The following is a 27,854-nucleotide window of genomic DNA, read 5'->3' as shown; positions in this document are numbered from 1 at the left end:
TCTGCGTAGGGCTGTCACTCACACTGACTCACTTGGAGCTGATTCTCTAAGTGGCGAAGGGCCGTGGCTCAGTGCTGGTGCTGGGCTGTGTGGTGCTGGGTCTGAGCCCCCAAGGACAAATGTCGAATTTGAGAGTACTTCTTGTTTTGAGCAAATGGACCACTGGGCTGTCCTGTACAGTCACTGAGGACCATACTGATGACCGAACAGGGTATCCTTTTTTGTTTTTTTAAACTGAGACATAGTTGATTTACAATGCTATGTTAGTTTCTGGTGTACACCATTGTGACTCAGTTATACTATATATATTGTTTCTCGTATTCTTTTTCATTTTAGGCTACTACAAGATATTGAATGTAGTTCCCCGTGCTCTACACCAGGACCTTGCTAATCTATTCTGTATATAGTAGTTTATATCTGCTAATCCCAAACTGTTAATTTAGCCCTCTCTCCCACCTTCGACCCTTGGTAACAGTAAGTTCGTTTTCTATGTGAGTCTCTTTCTGTTTTATAAATAAGTTCGTTTGTGTCGTTTTTTTTTTTAAAGATTTCATGTATGTGGTATCATATAATATTTGTTTTTCTCTGACTTGCTTCACTTAGTGTGAGAATCTCTAGGTCCATCCACATTGCTTCAAGTGGCATATTTCATTCTTTTTATGGCTGAGCAGTATCCCACTGTACAATGGAATATACATATATACCACACCTTCTTTATCCAGTCACCTGAACAGGCCATTCTTTGGAGGCCAGGATGGGTCATCACCGTAGCAGGAAGAGTAACATGAGCTGACACTTAGGCAGGAAATGTCCTTAGTCGCTGCCATAAATCCATTCATTCATTCCCCACAGTAGCCAGATGAAGTAGCTGCTATTATGATCTCCACGTTACAGACAAGGAAGCAGAGGCGCAGGGATGGGAAATCACCTGCCCCAGACGGCACGGAGCCAAGTAAGTGGTGGGCTGTGCTGTGAGCCCAAGCTGCCCCTCGGGTCTGTGCCTTCGGCCCCAACACTGCCCACTGCTCTTCAGAAGCAGGAGACAAGCAAACCATGCTCTGGAGGCCCCTGGTTTCTCCTAATCCCTCTCCAGTTCGTCCTGATGCTTGAAACCCCTCCCCCACAGACCCACCCGATACTGACCCTACCCTGGACAGGACGAAGCTCTGAGGATCCAAGCAAGCGAGGCCCACGCCCTTCTGCTGTGCGTGGCTCAGGGTGGGGAGAGGGCTGGGGGGGGGCGTGGGCAAGACAAAGGCAGGTCGGGGGGATCCAGACCAACAAGCAAGGGTCCCCAGATGTGGTTCTGTTCCTGTCAAGGTACCAGAACATCTGACCAGCTGACACAGAAAACCAGGGTTTCTCAAACTTCAGTCCATGACTACCTTCATGGTTTTCCACATACTCTCAGGCCAGTATCCTCTGATGATTTTTGTCTAAATTAATATTCTGGTTGAATAAATTTTAGAGAATTTTGTTTACTACTACAAAGAGGAAAGTAGTAGCATTGGCCGTAAGTACGAGGTAAGAAGAGAAAATAAACAGCATTTTCAGGTCAACTGCCTGAGTTTGTAAATAAAGTGTTATTGGAACAAAGCCGTGCCTTTACGAAGACTTCAGGCTGCAATGGCAGAGTTAAGTAGTGGCAACTAACGCCCAATGGCCTGCAAAGCCTAAGGTCTACACTATCTGGCCATTTCAGAAAGTTTGCACACCTCTGAAGTAAACATAATTTAGTCCTAACTAGGGACGGTTTGTTGCCTGTCCTCTCTGTCAAAAAGAGGGGACAGCAAAGGACATACTGAATCAAATGGAGATTTTTCTCACTGGCAATAAGAAGACTGAATGCATACTGAAAACAGAATTAACTTTTTCACTGCACGATTTGACATAATCCGATGCTAAGTTCAGTACTCCCAACAATTCTGTTTCACATCACTGGATGCCGACTTTATAGCAGGGGAAATACTGTATTAAACCAACACACATATCAAATCAAATCAAATCATATATGTAAATGATAGCGTACGTGACTTGGGAGCAAAGATGGGTGAAGATACTGAAGACTTTTTCACGTTAAATACAGACAAGAACTTTCTTAGAGAAGCAAAGTGAAGCTGAAAAGATAACTGGGAACTGGAATCGGGCCTGTGGGTTTATGGCAGCACCGAGACTTCAAGCAGGTCTCAGCCTCTCTGAATTTCAGGACGCCGAGGATCAGAATCCACGCCTGTCCTACCCACCGCAGGGGATGACCTGCCTTGGGAGACTTTGTGGCTGTCATAGCACATTGTGACCGTCAGCTGTCACATCATCACCCTCGTCCTCCCCAGCTCTCCTCCCACGTGGCTGCCTGCAGAAGCGGTGTTGCTGATGAGGCCAAAGGGTGATAAGACGTGCTTGGGAGGAAGGAGATGATGGATCCAGGGGGAAGGCAGGCCACAGAGCCCCAGATAAAGGAAGCGGAGAGTTGGAAGGTGCCACAGAGGCTGAAAAAGGAGGATGCAGGGTGGGAGGGAGTCTCTGCCTCGGTGACAACGTGGCCTGGGTTTGGCACTGCCCGGGAGACCCCAGCGGCCTCACCTTGAGCTGACGATGCAGGAAGCATCCTTTCTACCACCCCAGGTCAGCCTTCCCCACGGAGTAGGGCTCTCCGGTGCCAGGATCCTAGCCCATTCTCTGATTACACGTGTCCCGGCATCTCCGGGCAAATGAGCCATCTGCCTCCAAGTTTACAGTAGCCAAGGAAGGCGGATGTTTATTTTAGAAACGATGCCTGCAAGCTTTATTCTTAATGTGGTGACAGAATATTTGGGGCTGTACATCTACACAGTGGCGTTAGAAACAATTCAACATGAACAGAGCCTCTGCCTTTCACTTTTGTCCTGAAGGAGGATCCAGGCTGTAGATGTTAAAATTTTAAGAAAGCCTGTGGCAGCAACGACACCAGCACCGAACAGACCCTGTGTCAGCACCAGAGGAGGAAGCCGAGAGGACAGGTAACATTTACTTAGGACCTATTGGGTGCCAGGCAGGATGCTAAATGCATCACCCTCATGAGGTCAGAGGCACAAGACACTCCAGCAAGACCAGACTGTCCACGCTGTGGGTCAGCTGGGCCACCTGCAGCAAAATCACACGTCCTGCCCAAGACAAGACAGCCGGAGGGTAGGACCAGATCTGAAGCCAGCTCAGGCTAACCTCAAAGCCCTTTGTTCCTTCCTGTGCTCTGCCCTGTTGTGTAATGGAAATTTCTCCTTCTTCTAAGGTGAGAAAGTGCTGAGGGTCCCGCTTCCAGGAGACAGGCTGCGGGGAGATACGTGTTCGTAAAGCTGCAGGAATTTTAATACTTCCTTTGGAGTCTGAGTGCTAATGGGCTTCAAGACATCACCGGCTGCTGGTGCCCAAATGGAATCTGTTGGTGGTGTTTTTTTGTTTTGTTTTGTTTTGTTTTGTTTTGTTCTTCCTTTTTAAATCTCCTGGACAGAGGCAGGAAAATAGTAACTTTTGGTACGTGGAACGGGGCAGCAGGTTTTTATTTTCCAGCTTCCATGACATTTTTAGATATAAAAGTATAAAGTTTCTAGTCTTTCATTTACTTTGGAGGGGGTGTGCTTTGGGGGAATCTGTGCACGGTGGGGTGAAAGGAGAAGACGGGGTTCGTGCTCCACCTCTGTTGAACAGAACAAAATGATCATGGTGAACCTTGGAAACATAGTAACAGGCGAGGACAGGGGAACAAATGAAGAAATAAACTAAAATTAGAAAGACGTTAAGTGCCCTGACAACGATTTTTATGTAATTTTCCAAGTACACAGGGCAACCTACAATATGAATTTCCTCGTTATTAAGCCAGTAAAATCCAGCCATACGAGCATATCAATATAATCTGTGCAGCAAGAAAAGTGATTTTAACTGAGGTTAAGGGCCTTAAATCCAAAAGGTTTGTTTTAATGTACGTTTAACACTAAAGGGGAAATGAGGGACACTGAGAACAACAGGAGCCTCTCGGGGAAGTATCCAAGTGTCCAGACAAAGCACATTCATGGCGTCCAGTCTACCCACGGGGACATTCACATCTAAAGTATAAATCGGGAATTTAGAGACTTTATGAAAAGCTGTTTTTAAGCTCAATGTGTCCCCCATGAGAAGTTGTCAACGAGTGCTTAGGGGCTCTTAAATTCAGAGATTATTCAATTGCTCTATTCTACCAAAACACTTATGAAAGTGTCATAGGGAAAAATGCAGTGAAATAAACACTGACCAGCATTCTCAAATGAAATCAAAGACGTCTTTTGCCTACCACTCAAAGGCACAGATGACATAAATATAAAACCATAGAGCAAAGTAAAGAGGTTCTTTTGTAAATTAATGGGCAGCGGTTTTCAAAAAGGAAAGAAGAAATAGGATGTGTTACAGACAGGGGGTGGGGGGGGCGCCCTGGGCCAATGTCAGAGGCCCCAGGGGCCACCATCCCCCTTCACCACAGCACACGAATCTTCATTTAGGAATAAGTCTCATCTTCCACTTTCCTTTAGGGTCCTCCTGACCCCCATGTCCAGCCTGTCCCTCCATACCTGCCTTTTTCCAGTGAGCAACTTAATAGCAACTTCGGCAAAAGTGAGCCCCAGCTCTGCCCCTTGTCCATTTCAGCCTCTCCTCTGTCCCGGGATTTTGCATGCAGTTACACATGAGGCCGGCGCAGTTCAAGGTCTCCCGTGGCAAACCCACTAGAAGATCTGATATCTTCCAGGGGAGGGAAGTGGCAAGAGGAAGCCAGCTGTTTTCATCCACAGCTGTCTACACAGGATGAAAACCATCGATGGCCACGTCATCCCCAGGCTCCTAGTCAACACCAGGGCTCCTCTTACCCAGGTGGAAGACACAGCCCTGGAGAAGTTACACAACCTGTTCCGGGCCCGAAGCAGAGACATGAATGACTGGCAGTGGAACAGACTATACCCAGATCGGCTTTGGGCCTGACAACGTCCCAAGAAGTGAAGCTACAGAGATGCTGGGGTTGGCTGTCTTTTAAAACAGCCACATTTAAACCACTTGACCCATCTAACCTCACTGAGCAAAGCATCAGGCCAACTTCTGGGGCTACAAGGTGAGGAAGACAGGATGCTTGTCTTTCAGGAGTTTATAATCAAGCCAGGAAGCAGGACAATCTGATGTAAGTTTGTGGTTCTCGGACGTACATTCAGAGTCCTATGAGAGCACGGGGGAAAGATGGATAACTCCGCCTGGAGTGTGGGATGGGGCTCAGGTGTGGCTTCAGAGAGGAAGTGACACATCAGCAGGCTCCTGGGGGTTCACATGAAGGGGAAAGAGTGGAAGTGCAATTCCAGGGCACAGCCTTTTCAGGAACGTGGAGGTGTGAGGCTCTCGGGCCAGCACGCTCAGGGCGGCTGGACACTGGGGTGACGGTCAGTAGAAGACCGATGAGGGAAGGAGGCGAGCTGGGGACAGGGTCCCAGAGCAGCCAGGGCAGCGCAGCCAGGTGAGCTGTGGGGTGGGCCACGTCAAGCAGAGGTAGGCAAACGGTGGCCTCCGGGCCAGAGCCAGCCCTACACCTGTTCTTATAAATAAAAGTGTATGGGAACGCAGTCACCCCTCTTTGGGTATTTTCTGTAGCTGCTTTTGTGCTACAGCGGCAGAGCTGAGGAGCTGAGATGCAGACCACATGGCCCACAAAGCCAAAACATTTTCTATTTCACCCCTTTTTAAAAAAGTTTGCTCGCTGATCCCTGGCTCTAAGATTTGAACTGTCCCTGGGATTTCTGTAACTGACTCGAATGCACGTGGTCTTGGCAGCACCGGCTCACCCGTCTCCTCCCCACCCCCGGATAGCAAGCTGCACCCCAATCTGCACATCTCATTCACACGCCCCAATTTTGTGTCTTCTCTTACTCTCAGTCCTTTTTTTTCTTGTTTTTATTTCAAGGCTTTGCTGCACCCCTTCCTTGGCCGACACCCTTACAAGCCTCCCGCCCACCAGCAGAAGCTCATCACTCAACTCTGAGTCATTCCGCTTTCTTTGCCTCCTCCCCAAGTTCTTCATAAATTTCTGTACCACTTTTAGAATGCAGCTGAAAATCGATTTTTCTCCCTTGCTGTTACCCCTTTCAAATCCCACGCTCTGACAAATAGCTACTCCTCTACAAAAAGTGTTCCCCTATTGTACAAAGCCCTTGGAAAATACAGCGTATTCCCACTGGCAATTATGGAAGAAAAAAATGAAGGAATAATCATGCTATTCTGATGGGCACACTAAAGGATTTCTTTTACTAGTACATCCCCTTATACATTTAAAACCAAATTCGATCTATAAAAATTAAATTTGCACATGATTTTCTAGGGCGTACATCTCTAGTATAGAGCAAGGAGTATGATTGCTGTTTTATTAACCACTGGCAATAAAGTGAGTCCCTGGGAACCCAGAGTTTTAAAAGCTGCTTTTTACGGCAGGTAGTATGTATTACTGCCTTGGTCCAAATCCAGCCTGCCCCTTCCCAAGTGTGCTACCTTGAGTAAGTACCTCTCTGTGACTCAGCATCCACTTCTTCCTGAAAAAGGGGGAGAGAGGAATTATAACCAACCTGTCTTACAGGGCTGTCATGAGCATCAGACGGTATAAAGTATCAAAGTGTTTTATGCAGTGTCTGGTGCACAGAAAGCACCTTGTCCATGGCAGCTACTGCTGTAAAATCATTCTTACGTTTCTTTCTTTCTTCCCGCCCCCCTCCCTACCCCCCACAGCATAAAGAAAAAGAACATATGGGGAACAGCACTGGGGGCTTCATATTTCATGGTGAACATGAAATTTTTGCTTCTCGACTGTGCCCTGATTCACCCAATGAGAAACACTGCATCCCATGCTCTTGGCCCACGTGGTTTGGGTGGGGCCAACCTCAATCCTGAGCACATGACCCAGAACTAGCCAATCACAGCATTCTACCTTGCAACCCCGCCCCCAAGTCCTGTAGTCATAGAAGGTCACATGACCCGGGCAGGCCAATGAGAATTGGTCCCTGGGCACTAACCATGGATCTCTCTTTTTGCTGGTTAGACTATTTCCATCTTTATCAGCCCTTTGGAAAGTCTTCCCAGAAACAAAACCAATGCAGCAAAAACAAACAAACAAACAAACAACAACAACAACAAAACCCAACTATGAGAGATGAAGAGGAACAACGGGCTTGTCCCCACAACAGATGTGAGCCTTGGGAGCCAGTCCTCCTCCGCCGGACTGACCAGTTACAGGTACTGATGCTTTTTAGCTTATGCCAAGTTGGAGCTGGGTTTTCTGTCCCTTGCATCCAGAGAGTATTGATACGTATGCTAAGGGACTGACATCACCTACGGCTGGAATCGAATGCAAGTCTTGCTAATCTTGGCATTGCAAAGAAAGCCTGGCAAGGAGAGGAGGCCGACTTGAATTGTAACCTTGGTTCTGTCTTCAGCCAGTCAGGGATTGCTGGGAAAACCGTTTCATCTTTCTGGGTCCTGGTGTACTTGTGTGTCAAGTGAAGGAGGTGAGTGAAAATCAATCTCTAAGATCCGTTTTCGGCCCTAACGTCCTGTGAGTGTCTATTATTCCTGGGTTAATTTCAGTCGTGTATACTGTGGTGTAACTGGCTACTGAGTCTCCTTTTTTCTGGCTTCCTTCTGTTTCAACTTTTAAAATTTTCTATTAGACCCTCAGTCACCATACTCCAAGTGTTTATTTCTCGCCCTTCAATTTCCTTCTAAGGAAAATATATTTATTTTTGTCTACCAGAGCATAACGATCCCATTTTCTTCCCATTTCTATATTTTTAAAATCTAATTAAGGTGATAAGTTTCTTGAGGGTTGAAACTAGAATTTTCCTGTGGGGGTAAACATTATTTTTTTTTAATTGGCTACCAAGCTGCCAGTTTTTTACAGAGCAGCAGGATATGGGTTTTAAGTAATGTAAGCAGGAAATGGGTCTCCAGCCCACACAAAATAAATGCAAAAGTACTGATTTACCCTGAGTCCACATCTGGCTTACTCATTTATAACTTTAGCCTGAACTGACATTCTCCCACAGAACTGCAGGGTTAACATCCATGTCTACAGAACGTCAGACCAGAAGTGGGGAGTTGGGGGAACTTCCTGTGAGTCTCACTTAACACATATGAATAATCTGCCTATTTCAGTCAACATCACGTTTTCTCTCCAGCAGTAGGGTTCCGGGCCTCAGCTAAGTAAATATAAGTAAATCTAAGCTCCATGTCTTCACGTGCATTGATTTTTGCATAATCCAATAGCTCTAAAGTTTGGAGGGGGTCAGCGGAAACTGGCTGAAATGTGGTCAACTGACCCATCATCTGCAGATGGAACCACCTGGAGGAAACGACCCTCCGGGAAGGGATGTGCACAGGCTGCTTCCCTGTCTGGTGACCCGGGCTGTGCTCGTTCATCAGGACCTTAAATATGAATGTGGCCCCAGCCCCAGCTGCCTTAAGGAGCGCTTCTTGGCAAATATAACAAAATGATATTGTTATAGAGGCAGAGTTTCCAGGGTTGGTTGGTCCAGCAGTTCCACGATGCCAGTCAGGGCCCGGGTTCTGTCTGTCTTTCCACTCCTCCACCCACAGAGCCTGCTCTGTCCTACAGCTGACTTCCCTTCGGGTTGGAGAGGGTTGACCCGGAGCACTTGTGGCAACTTGCATCCTTGCTCAAGTTCACTGAAGGCAGGCTGCTTCTGTCCCAATATTCTAAGCATGAGTCTTTTGGTCATTTTATTTTGATAAAATTTCAGATTTGCTAAAAGTTACAAGAATAGTAGAAAGAATACTTTCCCTGGGTAACCCTTGACTCCGATTCACAAGCCTTAATATTTTGCCACATTTCCTTCCCCTCTCTCTCTCTCATTTCACACACACACACACACAAACACACTCCTTCTGAACTATGGAGAGTTGGTTGCAGACAGCAAGAATAAGAACATGCTTTTATGTAACCACAGCACATGATCAAAGTCAGGAAATTTAAAGTTGACTTAATGAGATATCCTAATCTACAGTCTATATTCAAATTTCAATACTTGTCCCCAAAATGTCTCTTATAGGAGCTTCCTTCCACTCCAGGACCCTCGGGGCCATGTCCTCCACTCAGCTTTCATGTCTCTGCCTGTCTTTCATAATCTTGGCATCTTTGAAGAGTACTAGTTAGTTCTGTTTTGTTCTCTAATTGGGTTATTTGCTTTCTTATCACTGAGTTTTCAGAGCATTTTCTACAATCTGGATATAAGTCCTTATCAGATGTGAGATTGGTAAATATTTTCTCTTCATTGGTGACTTGTCTTTTCATCAATTTCACGGTGTCTTTTGAACAGCAGACATTTCTAATTTTGATGAAGTCTAATTTCCTTTTTTTTTTTTTTTTTTCCTTTTTTGGATCATAAGCATGAGTCTTGAACTCATTCTCGTTGGACCAGCCTAGGTTACATGTTCACCCTGAACTAGTGACTGTGGCTGGGACAGAAATATACTGATTGGCTGGAGTCAAATGACTTGATCCAACCTTGATATCTTCCCTGAAGTGTACAAAGTCAAGAGGTGGAAAAGCATATTAAAGCCCTGGGTACACTTAGGGAAGGTGAGGGACAGGATGGATGCTGGGTGGACCACCAAGGAAATATCCCCTAATCACAGCTCTCAGGAGAGTGACAGTCAGCCAGCTGTGCACCCTTGGGCAGCGCTGCCCGGCTCTGGGTTCTTCCCACCTCAGCCAGCCTTCCCCACTATGGCCACATGTCCCAGTTCCAAAATCCAAGAGCCTCTGACCCGAACATAAGTCTTCAAACCCCACTGCTGGACGGTGGCTTTTCATCCCACATTCATCAAGGACAGTGGGCATGGGCTCAGCACCTCCAGAGCCCCTCAGAGCACCCAGCCTTGTGCCCCACTCAGACCCCCAAGTGATGGGATGAGTGGGGATCAGCACCCTGGCACACATCCCTGCATCTTCCAGAGACCAGCCTGAGCCAGGCCATTTGCCTAGCATTTTCTCATGACCTTCATTTGAAAGCACCAAGGAGAAAATATAACTAAAGATTTTTTTGTGCCCTATACACTCTGCTTGTATCAAAGCATGTATAGTTCAAATCCCCACAATCAAATGATCATGGACCACTAATTTTTAATATATTAAAATGTTCTCTTCTGAATTAATAAAGTGTATAATTGTTTGGAGGAGGACGTAGTGTGGAGGAAAAAAGCTGAATCAAGTTCGGAAAGATGCCAACGTGCCAAGTTTCTAAATGTTTCTTCGACAGCAAAGTTTTACGCTCTCTCCTCTCTGAAAAAGGTACATTATTGATGAGGGTTACTATTCATGCCTCACCTCTCATTTTATTCTCATCCAAACAGGCAAAGCTCTTTATTCCTATCATCAAGATGGGGAAATGGAGTCTCTGAGTGGCTGTGGAACATGCTCGGGTGACTGGGGGCTTGGAGATACAGAGCTGGTTAGTAACTGCTCTGGAAGACAGTCCACCGTCCACAATACCCAACAAATACCATTCGAGTTCTATCCAGAAATCCCCACAGTTATGCGATTTTCATGCTGTCTCTGTTTACACCTACCATTAGCAAGAATATATCATTAGTGTCATGTCTGAATTCCATGCACCGGCATCCTCCACAACTTGATTTTGGAAGCTGAGCAATCATATTTATAGATAAGGCAAAGGCAAAAGAAATCTCTGAGACTCCACTTACATTCTTTGGACATTCCCACTTCAAAGCACTTCTGGAGTCGACAGTACTGGCATCGATTCCTGGTGACTTTATTAATGACACAGTTCTTATCTCGGTGACAAGTGTAAATCATGTTCTTCTGAATACTTCTGCGGAAAAACCCCTGCAAGCAAGCAAGAAGATGAGAAAACTAAGCAAAACTACTGAGCTTCACGAGAAATCAAAGCCAACCTTATCAATGCATTGGCTGCTCGTTCTGAGTAATGAAGTGCTGGCAGCAGAGAAGTGAACTTATTTCAGCCTTAAAACCCTTGTGAATTATGAATACTCAGGTCTCCCTTTGCTGCAAATCAGAAAGCCCCTTTTAACTGAAACTGGACATGACTGTTACTATCTTACTAAAAGAAAATTAACACTAAGCTGATTTACTTGGAAAACATAATGCGCAGCGGGGTTCCCTCCAAACAGACTTCACTTCCTAGGTGGCTCCCTTGCTGGCCAGAGTGATGTCAGGTGAGTCCACTTTCAAGAAACTCAATAGAAGAAGTATTGCAGAAGAAATTATATGGGTCACGAAAGAATTAGGTCTTTTCAAAGGAGTCTTCTCCAAATTCTTTAACACATTTAGCTCTTGTAATGATATTTAAAAGGTGATTTAATTTACAGTGTTTAGAAAAATATGATCCAAGATTGGAAACAAGGCAGAAAAATGAGCTGTGATGTCCAAAATGACAGCTACTAATCACATGTGGTTATTTACATCAAAATGAATGAAAATTAAATAAAATTAGAAATTCGATTCCTTACTTGTACCAGCCACATTTCAAATGCTCAACAGCCACAAATGTCCAGTGGTCACCCCACTGGGCAGCACACGTACAGAATATTTTCATCATCACAGAACGTTCTGTTGAGCAATGCGTACACAGCACTGACTGACAAACTTACCTGAGTCATCTAACGGTCTAGGGAAATGCAACTTCCTTTGACTTACTGTTTATTATTGATTGGACCCTGACTCTGTAAAGATTGTAGAAGACTGGTAAATTACAAGTCACATCTGGCTAGTATAGTTCCAAAGATTTCTGCCTGGTTGAAATATAACCAAAGATGATCATTTTATCACCTTGTAGGACATGAACCAGTTTTGTGTCTAACTCTGCAGTCTTATTCTAGCATTCTTTTTTCCCCTCACTTATTTCTTCCTTCCTTCCCTCCCTTTCTTTCTTTCTTTCCCTTTTCTTTCTTTCTTTCCCTTCTTTCTTTCTTTCTTTCTTTCTTTCTTTCTTTCTTTCTTTCTTTCTTTCTTTCTTTCTTTCTTTCTCTTTCTTTCTTTCTCTCGCTCTCTCTTCCTTCCTTCCTCCCTTCCTTCCTTCTTACCTCCCTACCTACTTGGGTATTTTTCTCATATCCTTCTCTGAACCAGCTTTTTCATCCTACTGTTTCCTTCCTTAATGAGTTAAGTAAATCTTCAACATATGCTTACTGCATGTTTGAATACATTACAGGTTTTAAAAACTTTTTGAAAATAACCTTTTGCACTTAAAGAAGCAACTTATCCTGATTTTTGTGACACACTGATGAAATAAAGCAGACTTCAGGCTCCAGGAGCACAGTCTCCAGCTTCTCCTCTCTGTCCTCCCCACCTCCTCACACAGCTTTACAGACAATAGGTAACTGAATGATGCTTGTTAATGCACAGATGAATGAATAGTGAGTGAAGGGTATACCAGTTGTCTCTTCTCTTCTAATCGCCCAACAAAAACTTCTCTGCTGCTCTGAGCATTAAAAGCAAGGAGTTTTACTTTATCAGTTGGGATGTGACTTTTACCTCCATTAGACAAAATGCTCTTGAATGTAAGAAATCCACCACCAAATGTGAACAGCAAATAAGAGTCACCATCTGAGTTCAACTTTCCCGGTAGTACATTAACACTCCAGCAGCCAGAACTAAAAACATTCACAGCTAAAGCACATTAGCAAAGAAAGCTCATGTAACACACATTGTTTGGGATATTTACGTGGGCACCCTAGGATTTTAATGTCTAAATAAACATATTTTTACTGGCATAGTTCAACTGTAAACACCTGGAAATCTTGTTTAAGGTTGCAACTTCTGTCACATCCCAGACACACATTTTTTCCAAGAAAACATGGTTTATTTTTGTACCTCTGAAGCTACAAATATGCTCAGAATCTGAAATAACAGGTTATAAATACTCTGAAATTCTAAGAGAATCTGTGCAGCGTGGTCACCTCAAACATATCTTTTCCTGCAAAAAATACCTACAGGACACTTTTGGCTGCCAGATGTACAAACTCAATTTACAGACACTTCACTGCTCTCCTGCCAAGAAACACTGACACATGGAAGAACCGGTCTTTTTTGCAAATGTGTAGCAAGTGAGATACGGACAAAGGTGAGCTCCTCCATCTATTAAAAAGCGAATATTCGTTCAGCAAATTCTTACTGAGTGAACACGGAGGAGAGAAAACTATCCTGTGACACCCAGATGAAAGAAGAAGAGAGAATTAAGAACTATATATGTCACCAATTATCCAGGCAGTGTGGTTCAGTAACAATGACGACAGAAACGAAATAGGGCTTCTTGGTTTTCCAAATCAGATTTTTGGCTGGATTTCAGGAGAAGGTCTAGGTTTCAGTAAATCATTTCCACCAAGGTAGAATACTTGCTGACTAAAATATATGCTGTGAGGTATTTTTATACATGGGTTGGGTAAACAGAAATGCCCTTGGAGGCCAGAAATGCCCTCGGAGGCCAAGTACCTCCTCCTCAGCAGGTACTGTGACTTGTTCTATAAACCTCCTTTCCTCCTAGATTACTTCTTCCAGGACCTCAAGTGTGCGTGTGGCACAAGAGTCCCATGCCACCAAAATTTTATCTACTTAATATTTTTATTTAGGTTGACTCTTGTTTTATGTGTAACATGATTTAAAATGGAAACCTTTGACCTCTGGCTTAATTTAAAAACCAGCACCGACTGCCGATATCAGAAGGCACTGATAAAATAAATAAGACGAAGTCAGACCAAACAATAATCAGACATGATTTCACTCTCACTGGATCCTGGGTCTGCAGAAGGCTTGGAGCCCAGGTGTCCTCACTCCTGGCTCAAAGGGAGAGTCAGGAACAAATCAGCACTGACTTGCGACTTCTCCACGAGGAATCTGGGCAAAATAAACATGTTTCTCACTATGTGAGTCGATGAGGTTTAAAGCCACGATTCTGTCCCACCTAAAATTCGGAGCCTCATAATTTGGGAAACAAAACTGTAGCCCAAGCTTGTCAAATGTCAAATGGGCTCCAGAAGCACCGAGTTCGAGTGTGATAGTTCTTCAAGCTAGTAGATGGGTAGGGATACGTCTGGAGGAAAAAAGACGGAAAGGCTGAGCATTATAGACAAAGGATTTGGCCGTAGCTGGAGAGCAAGCCCAGGGAGAGAGGAGGCAGGAGGGGCAGAGGAAGAGCTGCGGTGGGGAAGCTGGTGGCGGGCTTAGGGAAGTCACTGCCTCGGGGCCAGGCACGCTCAGCTCATAAGGGAGGGGCTGGGTGGCTGATTTCCAACACCCTTGCCAGCTGTCCAGGTCTGGGATTCCAAGTGTGTCTTCACATGGGGGAGTCACAAGTTGGAATGGCTTGGGCATGAGGATGAGGGGGTTTCTGTGGGCAAAGACAATGACCCAGGAGGAGGTGTTGGAGGGAACCAAGGAAGGGGAGACCCTCCACACGGATGGGTAACAACTGCAATTTCTTGGGAGCCTGTGGCTTAAAAGATACCAGCTAGAGGGCCTTCAGATGGCTTCCCCTTTATCTTGGAGTGGAGTCGTCACCACACCTCTGTGAGGTCCTCTGTTGGGTGTCTGTGGCCAGACTGAGGCTGGAGTGTTCATTCGGGCTCATGGCTCACGGATGCTGGTTGTAAGTCTGAGGGCCCGGTTTTCTGACACCAAGTTTAGAGTTGCTGATGTCATGGTTTTACTCTTTCACTTTCCAGAAACATCTTTCTTCTGGTAAACACAGAAAACTTCTATCAGGTCTTGAAGATGTATGTCACCTCATCTAGGAAGCCTCCTCTGATGGATCCAAGCACACATGAATGCTTCCTCTCAGATAACCTTGGTCCTTTGCTTTTCCTTCCATATTACACCTATTCAGTATGATACTTAAAATTTTAAACAATGGGACCATCCACTTCAGAGGTTACACAGGCAACATGGGGGAACAGCCTCAGGGGGCCAAACAAATGGGCTTCACAGATTTCCACAACTGGGTGTCGCAGGAGCACCACCAAGCATGGCATCTTTCTTGCTGGGATTCAGGCCTCCCTGACCCCCTGGTCAGGAAGGGGCGTGGGGGCCGGCTCCCTAGGACTAGGGCGGGCAGGGCGGTGGGCTCCAAGATGGCCTCAAGGCCATGTTTAACTGTCTTCCCTGGAATCACCACAGTGGATTTGGGTGGGGGAGAGAATGACTCCAGGCAACGTTAGTTAAGAACCGGTAGGAAAATATTTCAACATCTAGTGAAACTGGATTGGTACATATCAACTGCATATCCCCAGGACTGGGCTGGAACCCGACACATGGTAGATATCCAAGAAGCAGCTGTTGATTGAATGAATGAACAATTGCCATCCTCAGCTATAACCAGAGCCAGAGTGATTGCCCTGGGTGAACTACACCTTAATTCCATCAAACAGTCCTCAGTGTTAATGTATTCCTTGAGGATATTATCTGTACTTAGGAAAGTAAGCAACCAGATTCCTCCCAGACTAGAAGAACCCACCGATTTCAGTTGTGATCAGTTTAGTCAATCAGGACTTCTGCTGTTTAGCCATTGTCTGTGGTTGGTTAGCGATGACTTCTACTGCTGATCATAACTTCCGTTGGTGAATCCTGACTTCTCTACGTTAACTTTTTGCTGGTTTCCTTATAACTTTTGGTTAAGCATGACTCCTGTTGTCTAGTGATGGCTTCTGGGGATTAACCATGACTTCTATTGTTTGTGACAGTCAACAGCAACACAATTAACACTCTAATTAACTCGATCAAGAAGGTAGACCCACATCACAAACTGAGTCCAGTGTTTTCTAACCATGGATCTTCCAACCTTTCTTACCTCATGCTCTTCTGCTCTTGCTACCAAAGAGCTGGGGTACAACCCCAAAAATATTCAGGGTGGAGAAGGCCACATGTGCATGAGAGCCATTAGCTCCATGTCTTTGCAATAACTAGGGAATGCCCATGTCCTCCTCAGATAAAGTCTGTCTCCCCTTGGAGATACTTGGAGATACTTGAGAGATCAGTCTAGAACTCTAGATACCAATCTTCTACTATCTACGGGGCAGGAACAATCCTAAATCAGAAGGAAGGGTAACTGTCTCTTTTAAACCTACATATTGTCCTATACTTAAATACTTAAAATTCACAGTTCCCTTGATGGACAAGTCAAATGTCCAAAATCTAAACAGGACTTGGAGAACAGTGACTCATCTCTCTCCCTTGTCCATATTTTGCTATGAGATTAGGTTGGGCCACCTTCCCTCCCTGATACTCTCACATTATTGCTCTAATTATCATCATTTTCTCCCCATTCCTGGGCCCTGTTTCACCTTCTAGTTTTCAGAGATCATCACATGTAATATTCCTCACCCTCTTCCAAAGGGGGTGATTTTTTGGTTGGCTAGACAGTGGGCTAGTGGTTAAGAATTAGGCTTTTGCTTGGATGTATGTGGATTTAAACTCTGACTCTGCCCCTTACTATCTGTATGATATTGAGCAAGTTACACGAAGGCCTCAGTTTCCTCACCCACAAAATGGGGATAATGAAAGTAACTCCTTCACAGGATCACTGAGTACACCCAATCAGGGAACACATACAAACTGTTAGCACAATGCCCAGCACAGAGCAACTGCCCAATGAATGGTAGCTTTTGTTATTGGCAAAACCTCTTTTTCTAAAGCTTTCTTCTGGACAATTTCCAATATACATTTTGTGTTTAAAATAAAGATTCCCAAATAAGATACAATACTGTTCTGAATCTCTGGACAATACAGGCTATTGTGGGCAGACAGCCTCATGATTCTAAAGACTCATTCACGTATTGGCCCATTCATTCAAGGCCAATGAACAGGGGTGGAGGTGGTGGGCTCCCACGGGGCGCACAAAGATGGGTCACGCACAGCTCCTGCCCTTTCTCTGTCTACCAGGAGCATTAAGTCAAGTGAACCAAGCAGTGTGATGAGAACTCTAATGGAAGCAGAAAGTGAAACAATGCCCAGGTCAGTGCCTGGCACACAGTAGGCACACATAAATGATTGACAGAGTAAAGGCCATAGGAATTCAAAGGAGTCAGAAGGAGTTAACACTTGATCCCAGCTCCAAGGAAGGAGTAGGATTTGAAGGAGAAGCTTTCCCCTGAGGAGAATTAGGGGTGAGCAGAGGCAAGGGTGAGGAAGGACAGGGAGGGGTCAGTAGTCCAGGCTGGCAGAGACATGAGTGATGGAGTGTGTGTGTGTAAAACGCAGCTGTGACAATGGGCTGACGTGCAGACTGGGGACGATCATGAAGGCCACACCAGGCATTTACTGGGAAGGCACTCACTCTTCCATGCAAGGAGGGGCTGGGGTCAGAGTGAGATTCTGCCAAGATGGTTCAGGAAGCTGTGAATCACTGATTTCATCATGCATCAGTTTAACACACAGTAACGCAGACAGTGAGCTCTGGGTATCAACACAAATACCTAACACCCTCAGCCTGCCCTCCAGTCTGAGAAGCGAGTCCAGGAATCCTTGATTTCTGAAATGACAGTACAGTTTGCTGACTCGTATTTAATCATAAAATTGCTCGCAAGAATTCAGACTGTGGTGTTTTGGATGGAAACTGCTTTTTCGCATTTAAGCCCCTTACATCACGTTTAACAAATGTAGAAAGTGTAGATCGTTTGAAGAAAGGAGCTAAGTAAAAACTTTTTCTTTCTTTTTTTTTTTAAAAAGGCAACTTGGCTCCATATCAGTCACAAAAAGCATCGGGTCAGGAGAAATTCACTCAGAAAATTAGCGTGTGGGAAGCACACCTGTTTGCATCGAGCTTTTGTAGAGTTAATGTTTATCCCATGCAAAGTTCCAAAGGATAATTTCTCCTTCCAGATGAGAGAAGAGAAAGGGAGGAGTGTCACTTGGTCACTTTCCCTCCATCATTAAGAGGAATATATTTCAATGCCATCTCAGTCAAAGAGTCAGCAGGCGGCTGCCCCAGGGAGCTGTTCCTCTGGGCGGCATGGCCAGCCGGGCAAGGTCTGGGTCCGGATCCAGGTCCAAGTCCTGGTCCGGGTCCAGGTGTGGGCCAGTCCAACACAGAGCTACAATTCCACTTCCAGCCAGGAGCAGAGACACTGCTGGTTGGAGGTGAGTGTGGAATAATCCCATCACAGCCACTTTGGGAAACCCGGTTTTCAGACCAGGAAACACGTTGCCTTAAACAAACAAAAAACAGCCTGCAGAGTGAGTGGAAGTCTATGCGTGACAACTTTGGGGAAGTTATTAATAGCCCGATTTGGGGGGAGAAAGAGAAAAGTGAAGACCTTTTCACCCCACTGAAAGACAATGGGTGCGAGGGAGGGAGAAAGTAGAAAAACAGCCCACTATTTTGATGACAAACAGGGCGCTTCCTCCCGAGCAGGGAGGGCGGGCATGAAGGTAGCACGGGGAACACCGAGCAGTCAAGTTGAGGGGGCTGCTCGGAGCCAAGAAGGGAAAACACCGTAAGGTTCATACTCCAAACAGAAAAATCGAGATGTCCCAAGAGGTGGAGGCTTAGAGTTGTTTATTCTTTTGTTTAAAAAAAAGTCCCTGGCAGGGCAAGGTCCCACTTTTGGGAATTTAGTAAAGACGACTGGATGACAGCAGTGCAGGCTGACAGCTCCGATGTCTGACGGCTGCGGCTTCTGTGAGGTAGCCTCTTCCCTGCTCCCTGGGAAAGGGTCTCTCCTGTCCTTTCCCTTGGATCCTGACCATGCACCTAAGGCCCAACTATCTCCTTTCAGCCCCCTTGGACCAGAAGTTCCCTGAGCACGTGCACTCTTGCCTAGGTTAGAAAGGCAAGCCTTGATCTGGAGAGATGCCTGGAAGACGGTTCGACAGAAGGTGATGACTACAGATATAGCAAAAACCATCATCTCTGTGGGAACTAGTATTTCCTGCAGAGTGTTTTTATGGCCTTTTCCTGGACTTTGTCAGGTGAGCCCCTGAGAGCTCAACCCCTATTAGACCCAGAGGCCAATGCTCTCCATCCTTCTGATCCCCACTTAATAAAACTCCCTGGGAAAACCAACACAGAGGCTGCCCGAGTTCTCGCTGCGAACCTGAACTCACGACATCAGAGATCAAGGTTTAAACCTCCGAAGTTTCCCGGGTCCCCGGAGTGCACGGAGCCAATGCGCTCAGTCCACCTTGTTCTTTATTTTAGAGGAACGTGATCCGGGGAAGAAATGCTACCAGGTAATGTAAACTTGGGAAACAACAAGTAAGATGAGAGTAATTGGTTGGACAAAATGTCTTTCAATTTAGGTGAAAAAAATAGCATTTTATATTTCCAAAACACGATGTTGGATAAAATTTAAAGTGACCAACTATTAGATAAGTCTGATTGATTCTTATAACCAACCCCCACCTCCATTTCAACTGGTAGGCAGCCAATCGATCAGGTTTGGGGGCCAATAACCCCAGACAAAATTTGTGGGGAGAGAGTTTCACAAGGCAAGTAAACACTACTGGTTAAACTGGCTGTTTTTAAAAAGTGCAAGTGTGTGGCCTGGGCAGCCACATAGTCCCATCCTTGGAAGGGTCCTGCACTCGGTTTACGAATCTGCTGTCACTGTCTTGAAATTCAGGACAGGTTTTGAACAAGAGGCAAGCATTTTCATTTTGTATTGTGTCCTGCAAATTATGCAGGCAGTCCTGGCTTTAGAAGATCATCTCCAGCCAATGAACGGTTCCAACCCTCTTCCTTGGTCAGGACCTAGAAGCCCTGGGTAGCCTCTCTTCTCCTCCTGGTGACCTTAAGGCTAGTTTTTTGTTGCTGTTGTTTTTTGTCTTTTTTTTTTTTTTTCTGATTGATTCTTGTCAGTGGTTCTTTTTATGTTTAATAGTTGATTTATAATATTGTGTTAGTTTCAGGTGTGCAGCAAAGTGATTTGGTTATGTATATAACCTTCCTTTTTTCAATTATTTGCCATTATAGGTTATTACAAGATGTTGAATATAGTTCCTGGTGCTCTACAGTAGGTCCTAGTTATTTATCTAAGGCTAGTTTTGAGACTGTGGATCGGACAGAATTAAGCAAACCTACCACAATCACACTTATTCTCCCCAGCATCTCTTCAGGATGCTTCTGAGCAATTCTGTGGCCCCAGAAAGGGCCAGAAGGGAAATCCATTCAGAAGGTATTTGATGCTCCACACGGGGCTGGATTTCCCACGTGGATAGGGGACTTTGGAGGGGGCTGGGAGGGGCAGGAAGAACACAAAGAACTTTTTCAGAATTGGATGAAATTTCCTTCCAAATAGCATATATTTTAGGTGCAACCTCAGGAGGGTATCCAGAAGCTCATCCAGATGCCCCCTAGATGTCTCTGACTCCCACTGAGAGCCACCAAATTAAAGAATAAATTAGAAAGAAGGTGAGGAGTATGAGCGTGAGCAGTTAATCTGTTATCCAAAGAATTTCTGTATAGCAGGTTAAATATCACAAATACAGCATTGTGGGACCACGTTCCCTCTTTTCAAGAATCTGCGTAGGAAGAAAAACGATGAAAGAGGGGAAAAAATGTAAAATGGATGATTTCGCTGGGCTCCACATAGATTTCTTTCAATCTGGTCTTGAGAATTTACTTTAAAGCAACTAAAGACATCTGTTTTCTAGATTACTTGGGTCAGTTATTTTGTGCCCTTCCACAGAGAAACCCACAGTTACCGATTTGTCGTCAGGATTCCTCTAAGTATAACAGGGCAAGGAGCCAGTGCATTTTACGTTTTTTAATTCTTAATTCTTTTACTGAGAAAATGCACCAAAATAGCTCCTCAGCCAGCGCCCGGGAGTTAGCAGACCCCAGCTGCTTTACACATTAATTACTAAATCTCTTCTGGACCCAAATTCAAGATCTTCATGTGTACTGAAGAGGGGGGAAGGTAAGCAGGGGACAGAGCCAAAACGCATTCAAATAGACTTAAACTCTTTGCAGAGGAGCATGAAATTTTAAATCTCTTTCAGAAGTCCGGTACGCAGCCTGTCACCACCCACAAAGCCAGGACTCGGCTCTGTCACAACATGCTGGTTGATGACAATGTACGTCTCATGGCCACTCTGCATATCACACGATTCAAAGGCCTCTCACTGACACCGATCATTACGATGCACCTGCATTGTTCTGTGATGTGAAGAAGGGGCTCAATTAGAAAAGGAAAAAAAATGCTTGTCCAGAACTGGTTGTACTTTTTCCAAGTTCACTGAATTTTCAGGACTGTTCAGGGATCGTTCCTCTGGAATTTTTCTCACTTATTTTATATGTGGTTACGTCCTGAATCTGACGTGCAAAGGAAGAAATCATAGACGATGTGAGAGCAGACGCGGGAAAGCTGGCAGGCATTCACGTTTAAGTCTTCAAGAGTCTGACAGCTGTAAAATCATGGGCACTTATTGGACAGAGCCGTCGGCTTCTCCTCGCCACAGCCCCTGCTCTGACAGAGCACAATCTCGCCAACAATTTATAGAGAAAGTACTGCTTAAGCTCCAGCTCTCAAAATGGATTCTGTCCTTGTATGGAGAGGCCGTGGTGACTCCAGGCTAAGACCCGATCCTGCATGTTCCCCCAAATCCACGCCCTCTGAACGCTGAGATCATCACTGGTGTAGAGCCCACCTGCCCCTCAAAGTTGCCCCTGTCCTTTGTCCAGTCCTGTGTTTCCAAGCCTTCCACACTGAGAACATTCTCTGTCTCCTCCAAGCCTTCACACATGCTGTTCCCCATGACTCAAAAGTCCTTTCCCCACCTTGCCCTTTAGTTCATGATACAACCCCAGAGAGAGGGTCAGGCTCCCGTGAATCCTACGGTGTCAGAGCAGCACACCCTGTGGTAACATCCACCCCACAGCCCTGCCATGACTGGGTTTCATGCCTTCCTCCCTCAAAACAGGAATCCTTTGCAGGCAGTATCTTAACCATCTTTCTGATGGAGCACGTGCAGTTTTTATAATGAAAAAATAACGTGCTGCAAGTGATTTTGCTTTTTAAAGATCACATGGAGATTCCATGGAGAAGGAAAGAGAGGAAAAGAAAGATCAGCAGAGAAACTTAAATTCAATTAATAAACCACCAAAATTCTTTCAGCATAAGGAAAATAAGGGGAGTTCTGTTTTCAAGAGTGAAACTCCAGTAGCATAAATTCAGACAGCAATACCAACTTCATGATTTATCTCAACCCTCCCTCTTTCTTACTCCAAATTAGTAAGGAATTGGCTCAAATTTCACCCCCAGCTCCTCTTTCTTGATCTTTAAAATTAAAATACAATATTATGTCAGCACAGTGCCAAGATCTGAAATTGAATAGGTCCCCGATGCAGAAGGTAAAGTTCTTTTCAACCGCGTGAACTTGCCTGCAATTAGCACATTACAGCTTCCACCCAAGCACCATGCATTATAAAAACGCACTCTGGGGCTGCTGCTCTTGGAGACCTTAACTTTTGTGCTTTCTGTGCCTATTTTATAAGAGAAAATTTGGCAGAACACACACAATTAATTTTGTACGTGTTATTTCTCTGCTCTTCCATCTCATCCCTGACTTCAGTTGATAAAAGGGGTGGCCGCCTTCTGATTACACTGGAGAGCAGGGCAGAAACAGTCCCGGTCATAAAAGAGGTACCTGCCAATTAGTTAGACTGTTCTCCGGTTTTCAATTAAAGGCAGCCTAATGGATGGAGGGGGACATGTTTTATTTTCCCTGACAGAGCCCTTATTTTTAAACTCTTAGTTTCATGTTCCAAAATTGCTGGCTTTAGACAGAAGAAACACACATCTTGAGTGAAAAGCTGGATGTTCACTTTCTAGTTCCTGTATCATCATTACATTTTCCTCCTCAGTGGCTCCTTCCCACTTGGCCTCACCAAGCCCCACCACTGGGGATGGGCTTGCAGCGAGGTCCCCGTTGGAAAGGAGGGGTGTCAGGTCCCAGGCTCCCCGCCAGCAAGCCTCCCAGGAGCCCGGGGGTTCTTCACCCTACTCTGCTCCCTCCAATTGATCACTCCACGGAACTCCATTTCCCCTTCCAATTTTCTGCAGAAGGACAAGGAAGATAACTTGGAAGGGTGTGTTGATTTTGATCTCATCTGAAAGAACTTCAGTCTCTCTTAAGCAGCTGCCTGTAGATGGAATCAGAGAATTATTTTCCTTAGATCAAACAGGACTGAAAATTTCCTTGGACATGGTTGGCCTTCTTCCTTGGAACACACACGTTTTCAGGGCTGATATTTTTATCCAGAGTTTTCTCTAATGAATAATTAGGAGCTGTCCACAGGCAGGTGTAGGAAAAAGAGCTGAACCCCCATAAATCATGACCACCTGACACGTAAGCACCAAAGGACTGAATGACTTTTTGTTAATAGTTTAGCAGTTTTGTTTCTGCGGGACAGCACTGCCACTAGACTTCGGGGATTTGTAGGGGCAAAAGGGAGTTAGAGCTGCTGGATAAATCCTTTAGGGTTGGACCACTCACCCTCTCAGGGCTGGAAAAGCTGCTGTGAATCACATGACCCTGGTCATTTGGGACAGAATGCATCTCAGGAGGGTAAGACATAAGACGTCATGTAGTAATTCCCATTTGTTTTTAACATCACCTGAGGTCTACTTGGTTTACCCAAAGTCGGCTGCAAGATACCCCTCAGAACTGAACATTACACCTCGGTGAGCATAAGAGACCTTGTGAAAACACTGGGCAGTGACACCGAAGTGGCACTTTAATCCTGCCAAGAAAATGGAAAGGACTTTTAGGAGTCCCTCAGAAGGAGATACTCAATTCATCTGTCATTTCTGGTTGCTAAGCGGCTTTTACGAAGCATTTCAGAACATCATCTCTTTTAATTTTTCTTTTCTATCCGCACTGTGCTTCACACATATCCCAACTCGAATCATGGCCCCTCGCCTTGTTATCTTAATGGGGGCAGGATAGGGTGTCCCGAGGCCCTTCCGCATTAGATGTCCTCATTTACAGATTGAGGAAAAGAGTGCCGATCATGAATTATTTAAAATCTATTGTATCCGTGTGTGTTCCGTAAGCATTCACTACCGGCAAAGCAGCCCGATTATTTTTCACTTTTAATTGTGTTGATACCTTATCTGCGCTGTTGAAAGGGGAGAGTGGTAGGGGACACCACCTCACACGCTCAGGGATGGAGAAACTATGGGGCCTCTTATTTAAAGCCAAAGCCACCTGCTTAGTGGATGTACTGTTAATACACTGCTAAGGAAGGGAAAACCTGGAGTAGCTATTTTCATCTGTAATGTGTGTCTGTTACTGTGTCAAACATGAATGAGGGAGGACAGGGCCAGGTTCCTTAAAGAAGCTCTTAGCTGAGTGGACCAGTGACAGTGACATGACAGACACAAAGGCAGCATCGCATGTGAGTGAGGAGGAGTGTGAAGGAGATAGGAAGGGGGTCGCCCAGCATGCCTCCTCCTCCACCCACCAAATCTCAGGTGTGTCATAAGACACATTAGCTGAGACCACTGCTAGGTGTACTTGGAGACCTGGTCCTAAACTGAAGAAAATATTTAGAGCAATGAAAATATATTTAGATAATCAAGTTACCTATCTGTGATTGGATCCTGATTGAAATAAAATTGTGCACAGGATACAAGGATTTATTACTAGAAATTAAAAATGTGCCCTAATCTCCCTCATCCCTTTTGACTCCCCAAGACCATAATCAAGAAATGCAAGACATGGAAGCAACTTAAATGTCCATCGACAGATGACTGGATAAAGAAGTTGTGGTATATTTATACAATGGAATACTACTCAGCCATAAGAAAGAATGAAATAATGCCGTTTTCAGCAACATGGAGATCATCATTCTAAGTAAAGTAAGTCAGAAAGAGAAAGAAAAATACCATATGCTATCACTCATATGCAGAATCTAAAAAAGAGAAGAAAGAAAGGGCACTAATGAACTCATCTATGAAACAGAAACAGATTCAGACATAGTAAACATAGTAACAATAGTAAACAATCTTATGGTTACCAGGGGAAAGAGGTGGGAAGAGATAAATCTGGGAGTTTGAGATTTGCAAATGTTAACCACTATATATAAAAATAGATTAAAAAAAACAAGTTTCTTCTGTATAGCACAGGGAACTATATTCAGTATCTTGTAATAATTAATGAAAAAGAATATGAACATGAACATATGAATGTACAGGCATGACTGGGACATTGTGCTATATGTACACCAGAAAGTGACACATTGTAACGGACTATACTTCAATTAAAAAAAGAAAAGAAAAATGCCTACAGGTACTGGATATCAATATATGGTCAAACAGTATCTCACCAATATCTGAATTTAAAATATCCTCTCCAGATACAGCAACTCGGGGATTTATTTGGGTGAATCCACAGATAGTGACTGTAGAATCGTTCTGATGTCGTTTGTTAAGTCGAAGGCTTGTCTTAACCCTCTAGTTTTGTATCCTCAGCACCACATCTGGTACCTGACCTGGTTTATCTGCTCCTCTGGATGGGTGGAGGGCTGCACGGGGGAATGACCCAGTTTGCCAAAGGTCCTCTGCCAGAGTGGAGGTACAGCCGAGAGGAAAAGCACCAAGAGGGGTTCCATCCAAAAGGCGTTTGTGGGTCGTTTCCGCTCTGCCTCTCACTGGCTTTGGGACCCCGGTAAACGGTTGAATTACTCTTGTGGTTCCGTTTCACACATCTGAAATCACCTCTACCCACCTTCCAGCGCCGATGTCTGAGATTTCCAAGAGTCTGAACAAGGGAACAACACATTCGCATGTTCCCAGTATGAGCACGGGTCCATGCCCTTTGTGGGGTGGGTCTGGCTTGGTGGGATAGAAAGACACGAAGAAAACCAAAATCTCCCACCTGTGGGTCCTTCCCCAACAAAGTCAAAATCCAGCAAACAGACAACGCCCAGCAAAATACCCAAGTCCACAGCAGGACATGAAAATGAGCGCGTCACGTGTGACACGGGTGAGTTCCACGCCCACACTGTCAGCCGCTTTAGCGAAAGCCCAGGGTTGGCCCCTACACTGTTCACACCCTGCAAACCCCACCACCCCAAGCCCATGTGAGCTTAACAGTGAACTCTTGACCTTCCCAGCAATTATCCCCGGAATCTAGACAGACCCGTCATCACCTCAAGTCAGCATGTGAGCGGAGCCACGGCCAGGAGTGTTCTGCCCCTGCTCCCGAAGGGAACCCGGTAGAGGAAGAGGCTCCTGCCTTCCTTTCCATCTGGTTTCTCCAATAAAAGGGAAAAAAATAAATGGAAATGAAAAGTATACAATTAAAAAAAATTACATTTAACTTCCTTTGGCTAATGTCTCTAAGATGATTTTTGGCCTGGCAGGAGATTCCAGATGGGCTGTGTAATGACTATAATTTAATACGAAAAACCGGAGTTCAAAGAAAACACATTTTTCCAAGTCAGAAGGTAGTGGGTTGTCTCACACTGTTTAATGCAAAACACCGGGACAAGTCACCACATTTCTTTTCTTATTGCACATTGGCCTTTAAACCTAGTATCAGTGCGGCCAGACCCGAAGCCATCAAAACCAGAAGCTGTCACTCTCCGAGGTGGGACGGCGCTGGCGCACGCTCGCCTAAAGGGCCAGAGACCACTCGCCATGCGATGTGCTTTCCTCCGGGGTCTCAGGATTTATACCACCAATTAAGGCCATAATGAGTGCCCCAGGTTGACCTCCAAGGAGCAAGAATTAATTAAGCACAGTATTTCTTAGTAAAGAATGACATTTCCCCAAACGAGTAATATAAGGGAGCCATATTTCCTGATATTACTGCGCTTCCACATACGACCCTTAATTGGTAACAAAAATAGAAGGATCCAGGAACATGGCTTAGTTTATGTTTTTAATTTGATAAGAAAAGAAAACAATCTTTACTTTTATCTTTGTTTAGGAGGCAGAGAGAGTGTTTTAAGTTTTATATATATATATATATATATATAAAGCCCCAAATTATTTACATTAGTCATATAATATCACTTCTTTTAATCACTAACATCAAGGCAAAAGAAGGAAGCCAGGGCTCATATTTATAATCTTCCCAGCTTTCAAAAAATGAAGTTGTGGTGGGGAAGGTATAGCTCAGTTGTAGAGTGCATGCTTAGCATGCATAAGATCCTGGGTTCAATCCCCAGTACCTCCATTAAAAAAAAAATACATAAATAAATAAACCTAATTACCTCCCCCCTCCAAAAAAAAGAAGAGTTGTGCTCTGAAACTATTTGCTCCCCAAAGTCCTTATGGTTCCATAAATTATGTAATGGGGTTTAAAAAAAAAAAAGGTTAAGGCTTTCTTTTGAGAACTACACTTTAGATAGTCTAATCGAAGGGGCTGGCAGACTCCTGCAAAGGGCCATACTGTAAACTTTGCAGACTGTGAGCCGTAGTCTCTGCTGCAGATGCTCACGTTGGCCACGGCTGGGTGAAAGCAGCTCAGACCGTCCATCAATGAGCCAGCATGGCGGTGTTCTCAGAAAACTTTATTCACGAGCTCTGCATCTGAATTTCCTATCATTTTCATGTATCCTAGAATATTCTTTTAAATTTTTTTTCTAAGCTTTTCAGATGTAAAAAAATAGTCTTAGCTTTCAGCTGTACAAAAACAGGTGGTGGACCAGATTTAGCCTGTGGGCTATAGTTTGGCAACCTCTGGCCTAAAACTAATGTATATTTTTAAGTAATCAGTGAGGTCTGAGGAAACCCGATCTCTATCTCTCTCTTCCACATGCACAGACAGCCACACACACATGGATACACAGTCACACACAAATACTCCTAATTATCAACATCAG

General features: G+C 44.7%; 1 protein-coding gene across 6 annotated transcripts in view; it reads right to left on the bottom strand.

Annotated features, from left to right (window-relative positions):
• Positions 1-27,854, bottom strand: part of RARB (retinoic acid receptor beta) — a 374,567-nt gene that overhangs the window by 80,925 nt on the left and 265,788 nt on the right. For all 6 annotated transcript variants that reach the window (XM_010987801.3, XM_010987804.3, XM_010987802.3 and 3 more), the window contains one exon: positions 10,753-10,894. In XM_010987801.3, the coding sequence (XP_010986103.1) occupies positions 10,753-10,894 (142 nt within the window). The remainder of the gene's footprint in view (positions 1-10,752; positions 10,895-27,854) is intronic.

Source organism: Camelus dromedarius, chromosome 2, assembly GCF_036321535.1.
Source record: "Camelus dromedarius isolate mCamDro1 chromosome 2, mCamDro1.pat, whole genome shotgun sequence".
In the NCBI taxonomy this organism is placed as follows: domain Eukaryota; kingdom Metazoa; phylum Chordata; class Mammalia; order Artiodactyla; family Camelidae; genus Camelus; species Camelus dromedarius.
This window is presented reverse-complemented; position numbering and strand designations above follow the sequence as displayed.